This window comes from Tamandua tetradactyla, chromosome 1, assembly GCF_023851605.1.
Source record: "Tamandua tetradactyla isolate mTamTet1 chromosome 1, mTamTet1.pri, whole genome shotgun sequence".
In the NCBI taxonomy this organism is placed as follows: Eukaryota; Metazoa; Chordata; class Mammalia; order Pilosa; family Myrmecophagidae; genus Tamandua; species Tamandua tetradactyla.
The window spans coordinates 21,000,685-21,007,508 of NC_135327.1; the positions used below are offsets into that span (position 1 = coordinate 21,000,685).

General features: G+C 42.3%; 1 protein-coding gene across 2 annotated transcripts in view; it reads right to left on the minus strand.

Moving 5' to 3' along the window:
• Positions 1-6,491, minus strand: part of TM9SF4 (transmembrane 9 superfamily member 4) — an 82,690-nt gene extending 76,199 nt beyond the window's left edge. Inside the window, exon 1 of one of the 2 annotated variants that reach the window (XM_077111721.1) lies at positions 6,253-6,491. In XM_077111721.1, the coding sequence (XP_076967836.1) occupies positions 6,253-6,267 (15 nt within the window). In that variant the 5' untranslated portion in view covers positions 6,268-6,491. The remainder of the gene's footprint in view (positions 1-6,252) is intronic. The other variant, XM_077111729.1, reaches the window with a different exon arrangement.
• Positions 6,492-6,824: the final 333 nt, after the last annotated feature.

A 6,824-nucleotide genomic window follows, 5' to 3' on the forward strand; every position in this document is an offset into this window, starting at 1 on the left:
TTAAGTCTCGAGGCCAGAGAAGGGCAGAAATAAAACAAATTCAGGGACTTTCTTTCGATCCCCTGGGTATTTATAAAAGATTTTAGCTGGCCCAACCAACAGGTTTAGAAGGTCCTGGAAGACTTCAATCCTTGAAGTGGAAAAGTGTACTAAAATTTAGAAAGCTCCTCTCATACTAGGCACTTTCATCTCATATTCCATTTAATCATCACAAAATCCTTTAATGAGGGTTTCATCCCCATTTAAAAAATAAGGAAACTGAGGCTTTGAAAAAGCAAATTGTTTGTCCAAAGTGAAAAAGTAACAGTTCAAGTCACAAAACTAATCAGTGTCAGAGTTAGGATTTTAGTCCAGGTTCTTAGGCCAATCCTTAGTTTTTTCATCTGCAAAATGGGCTTTGGTAAGGAGCAGATGGAATGTTGAGTGGGCGTCAATTGAAATGTATTATGAACGTATATGTATATGTACCTGTATCATGCAAATAGAATTTTTCCTCAGAAGTCAGGTAGTATAGACAAGTAACACAAACCTTTAATGGCTTTTGACTCAAAATGTCAGAGTAGGAAAAATTCCATATACAGACCATCTCATTCAGGAGTTGCAAATTCAGCCACCTAAAGGGGCCATGCAAATGACCTAAACGGTAAAGCAACTTGGGAGTAAAACAAGAGGGAGGTGAGAGGAAAATGGGAAACTGGTCCCTGCATGCCTGTCCTCCTGACGGGGACCTAAATTTTCAAGCGAAAATGGAAATCTAGATTTTATAACGTGAAATCTCCCAATCTTTTTTTTTTTTTTTTTACTGTATTCAAGTTGTTTCTGCTAAAAATATCTTCACTATATACTACTATATGGCTCAAAAATTTTGACTATGTACTATAAAAATGATCCTATAACATGAAATTCCAAATTACACATCTCACAGTTTGTCAAAAGACAGTTAAACAAAATAATTCTAATTATTTATGTGTTTTGTGTTGGATTCCTGCAATCTCAATAAGTTAAGCATTACTTTGTCATTATCATGTCTCCCAGTTATTAAATGTTGGCAACAAACTCAAAGGTTTAAAGTCCTATGCAAGTCAGAAACAAAACCAAACCCAAGTCCATGTCAACATGTAGTCCCCAGACTGCCAATCTGTAGCATGTGACCTGCAGCTAGAAACTGAGACACAAAAAGGTCATGGGATTTGTGGATGGACCCAGCATTCCCTTCTAATCTGATTTAATAATTCAGTTTCAACTTGTAATTTGATTTTGTTTTTAAGAACTGCTAGTTGCAATGTACAACCTTAGGATTTGAAAACTTGGGAGGTCTGCTGGCTTTATGCTTGAGGCATAGGTGAGAAATCATGTTAGGAAGGCAGAGAAGAAAGCAATGAAGAGAAATAAGACACAACTGAGAAGTCCAGGGTGTCCCCATCCATGCCCCATTTGGGAAGTGCTCATGTCAGCAAATGGTTCAGAGATCAAAGCACATTTGGGGGTGGTAGGTGACTCCTATCATTCAACTGTGGCCAGATGGCCCTGCTCATCCTGGGTCCCTCCCACCTTCCTGCCAGTGCCTAGAGATCAAAACTCAACTTTCTCCAACATTCTGTGACCTGCTTCTTTAATGCTGAGATCAAAGGGAAACTTTAGTCCAAGTTGTAAAAGTGAAACCTAGAGGCAACTTAATGCCATCTCTGCCTCCTCTGTACTTCCTGAGGGGATTAAGGGCACTCCTTTATACGGGCTCCTCAGAGAAACACATTTTAAGCAAGGCCTGGGGTTAGCACCCCAAGTTCCTGGACTCAATGCTCTTGCAGAATGTGTCAGGTGAGGCAACTGAGAAGAGTAAATGGACAGATAACAGCTTGACAAGGCCACAGGGAAAATGATAGTAGAAAAAAATAATAATAATCTGATTTTGTAGGTATATTTGCAAGAGTCACCTTAAACACAAATAGTCTAAACCACAAAGTTATCACCTTGAAACTGAGAAATTAAGTCCAAACCTTAATTTCATATATGTGGAAACTGAAACCAAGAGAACCAGAATAATTTGCCCCAGGTCACACAATGTATCAGCAGCAGTATTGGAACTAAATCCAGGCTCTTGACTCCTACTCCAGGGCTCCTTCCTCAATTTGCTGGTGCCCATCAACACCTGAGGCCCAGAGAAGAGAGAGATTTTCTGAACACAGGACTGGTGGCAGAGTCTAGGCCTCCTGCCTCCTATTCCGAGACTCTACTCATCCAACCATCCTAAGGTGAGCACCAGATTTCATCACTAAAAACAGCTGCTGTGCTTTTGACTAGGGAGGAAGGAATGGCTGGCCACTGCTTCCAATCAGGTCAAAAAAGAACCTTGAAGTCATTCAGTCTATCCCCGCCTCTGGACTGGATCAAACCCAAGTGACTTCAACAGTGTGAACTAACTCAACAAATCCACTCCCAAGAATATTCCCAAGACAAGTGAAAACATACGTTTACACAAAAACTTGTACATAAATGTCCATAACAGCATTATTCACAGGAGCCAAAAGGTGGAAACTCAAGGGTCAATCAACAGATGAATGGATAACAAAATATAGGATGGTATATCCATTCACAGGAATAATATTCAGCCACAAAAAAGTAAAGAACTTATTCATGCTACACAAAGGATAAACTTTGAAAACATTAGGCTAAGTGAAAGAAGCCAGATAAAAAAGGCAAAATATTGTGTGACTGCATTTATATGAGATGTCCATAGCAGGCAAATCCAGAGAGACAGAAGGTACGTTAATGGTTGTCAGGGACTGGGGAGAGGGAGAAATGGGGGGACTGACTTCTACTAGGCATCGGGTTTCTCGTTGGGTGATTAAAATGTTCTGGAATTACATAGTGGTGATGGTTGCACCACCTTGTGAGTATACTAAAAACCACTGATATGTACGCTTTAAAAGGGTGAATTTTATGCTATGTGAATTATAACTCATGAAAAAGGAAATACTTTTTTAAAAAGTATGAACAATTATAAGAAAGGTATGCAGAGTTTTCTCCTCCAAATTAAGGTTTCTAGACTTCTGAGATGCCTACAAATGTACTCATTGGACATTTCCCAAATTCCATCACAATAATATATCTAAGAGCAGTTTTCCATAAAAAGTGAGATTTGAGTCTACCTCTTACTTCAACCCAGATACTCTAGATAACACTGGATCCTGAAACTTCATAGCAGGAGTTTAAATCCAGGGCAGGAGGAAGGCAGGAAAACCAAACAGAACTTCGATTTCTATAAGTTTTCTGCTCCTATGGTAAACGTCTTGCCCTGCACATTCAGGAAACACCCAGCATAATAACATAGACCTGGGAGGTGGCTGCCCAACCCTTGGGGAAGAAGAGTCACTCACAAAGGAAGGGGAGTAAGGGAAAAGCCCATAAATAATACTTGAAACTTATACCCACAACATTCACAACAAAAACAAATTAAAAACCGAGGCTGTTTCCAGGTTAAATCCACTAGTTCAGTTCCTCTTTGGTTGTATAACTTGCCTCAGAAACCGATATACCCCAAAGCAGACCAACCCCCCCCAATGGTTGTGAAACAGCCTGTGTACACAAGGATGTGGGGACTGTTCCGACTTTTTTTTTTTAATTTTTTTATTAATTAAAAAAAAATAACAAACAAAACATTAAGATATCATTCCATTCTACATATACAATCAGTAATTCTTAATCTGTTCCGACTTCTGTGTAAGAAAATGTGTGACACAGACCACGTCTACCTGTGACCCTACTTTGCCTTTTACACACAGGACCTTGTAATAAATCTGTTTCTACATATTTTCACTACTAAACCAACATTAAGTTTCTCACATGCATCCTTTAAACTGGCCTCTGTGAGTATACATTATATACAGTTTCTTGAAATCAGCCACTGTTTTTAGTATAAAAGCACAGTACATACTCCAGGTGGCACAACAGACACTTTTCACTGTGCTCAGAATAAAATTCAAACTCAAATGGCTCTGCAGGTTGAAAACCATACATATTGTAGAAAGGGAAGTAGTCTAATAGAACAGTCTACTTCAAAATGCAGATCACAGACTACAAACTGTATATTACAAACTACTGCAATTACAGACAGGTTTCAAAAAATAAAGCTGCTCCTGTATCTCCAATTTATCTCGGATCATTCCCTCCCACCCTCACCATGCTTCAGTGCCTCCAGCCTTCTGTGTGTTCCTCAAATATATACAGCCCCTTCCTTAGCCCTTTACACTTGCCATGTGCTTTGTATGGAACACCTTGCCCTATCTCTTTGCATGGGCTGGTTCCTTTTTTGTCAATAAGTCTGAACTCATATCATCTTCCCCGACTATCCAATCTAAAGCAGTTGTGTCATCCCACTCCAATCACTATTCCTTCATGTTGCTGTCTTCCCAGCACTTACCACTCACTACTTGACATTATCTTGCTCATTTATTTACTTGTTCACTACCTATCTGCTCAAATTAGAAAACCTCCAGAAATTTAGGGACATTGACCCTCTAATTCACAACTACATCCCTAGCTCCTAGCACAGATCCAGCACTCAAGTATTTGTTGATTAAATAAATGTATACCAGAAATATGTACTGCTTACTTATCGCCTCTTAAGTATCACTAATAGGGCAGGAATTTCCCAGTGCAATGCTATAAATACCACTTTGCTGAATTTTTTCCCTATGGCAAGAGAGGATATAGCTTCCTGTTAAGTTCTTAAGCCATCCTTGTTTTGAATGTGGGACACACAAAAAAATGGATTTCAACATACCACTTTTGAGATTTGCCCACTTATGGTTCAGACTGAAGTCTGAAACCAGAGAAACCATTAAGGCTGTGAACCTTTTTACCTGATTTTTGAAACTCTAAACAAAGAATTCCTCATTAAACAAAAAAAAGGATAAATAATCAATTGGTTAAGAGAGGGAGGAAAACCCTTTATCAGTCAATTATCTATACCTGGTTTGAGAAAAAACACCACCAAAGAGTTTAAGCAAGAATTTTCGCTAAAATCAAGTGTCACTTCCTTTACTCTGAGTCTTCACATTCACTCGTAGTACGAAATTATCTGCTGAGAAAGCAACAAACAGCAAGACCCAGGAAATCACTCTGGATTAAATGACTTCATTTAAAACCAACTTCATTGGTTCTGGCTTCTTGACAAGCAGAACGTGAGAAGAATTTCTGGAAGTAAGGCCAGTCCTTCAAAGAGCTACTTCCAGGATCCTACACCAGGAACCAGTAACAGTAAGTTCTACCCTCAACACAACTTTTCACCTCCATCCTCATCCACAGTCAGGCTGAGAATCAGACTGCACCCCTAAGGCACTGCGTGGCCTTTTAGGGACATGGCAAGGGCAGGCAGCCTGTTGGGACCAGAACAGTGTTTTTGTTTTTCCAAAACGTATTTCATAGAGCAGCTCCATCATAATCACTGGAGTGCTTAGAAAAGTGCACATTCCTGGGCATCACTTAGCCCTACTGAATTAGAAAGAATATTTGGAAGGGAGCTCGGGATACCGCATTTTTAATATGCCTCCCCCCACACACACACACGGTGAAGTTTGAGAATCACTGGGGTAAATGGTGCCCAAGATAGAGGGGGATTTGATCGCGAGAAGACAGGAGAAAGGGTTAGAGAAGGGTCCTGGGGATGGACGCTGGAGGGTGACAGCATGGTTCTAGGAAGAGTCAGTCAAGAGGAGTGAGCGGTGGGGTCAGCTGAGGGTGGCAGCTGAGGTCAGAGCTCTGGAAAAGGTCTGGAACAGAGCCTGGGATAAAAAACTGGTCGGAGGAGAGGTCGCATACGCGGACTGGCCAGGATGTTGGGGAGGCGGAGATGTCAGGAAAGTAGGGTCTGGACGTGTCGGGGAGGAGCGAGGGTGGAAATAATGGGAGGTTCTTCGAAGGGGTCTGGGTTGGGAGGTGAAAACTGGATAATGAAGGTCTCAGAAGGCGGGGACCAAAGAAGAAATGAGACCCGACGGAGGCAGTGGATGAGGTCTTTCCTTAGACCCAGAGCCTTTCCTAAAGCTCAGGGCCTTGACAAGCCTGAGCACAGGGAACGGGGCCAAGGCCGGGGAGGGGGAACTGGGAAACAAGCCCAGCCAGGGACGACCCTTATGTCTGAGGCAGGGGTTCTGGAGGCAGCTCCGGGCCAAGCATGGGACGCCGGAAGGTCCTGGGATTCCCCCGGCGGAGCCCGCTCCGGCTCCGGCTCCCGGAGTCTCCTTCACTCACCATCGCCGCCGCCATCTTGGATCCACGTGTCGCCGTAATGACGTCAGCGGAAGTGGCACTTTTCCCGTTACGGAGTTTAACTCAACCAGGTGGCCACCCGACTTGTCGTCGCTAGCGAGGAGCAAAGGAGATTTATCTCCTGTTCGAGGGCCTGCAGTGGATGGGCAGGTTGTTGATTAGGTGAAAAGAGAGACTAGTGTAACTGTGGGCGCCATATTAGCTCCTGGCAGAGACCGCAGTGGGTGTGTGTGTGTGGGGGGGGTGTGTGTGGCTGTCCCGCTGCATTTTGGGTAATGGGGGGAGGGGTGCGTGTGGATAACGCACGCTCGCTGGGCGCCATCTTTACTATTGGCAATTTGGCCCGTTGCCAGGGTTATTTGAGCTTGAGATTGACACCTGGTCTCCAATAGTAGACCGACTCCGAGAAAATTTTGTATTATATATTTATTTATTTAACTATATCCTTGCCAATAGATTGTGATCTCTAAGAGGGTACAATTTTGTCTTATTTAACCTTGCCCAGCCTCAATCTCTTCATCTGTGAAATGAGGAAGGGATTATTATTGCAGTTT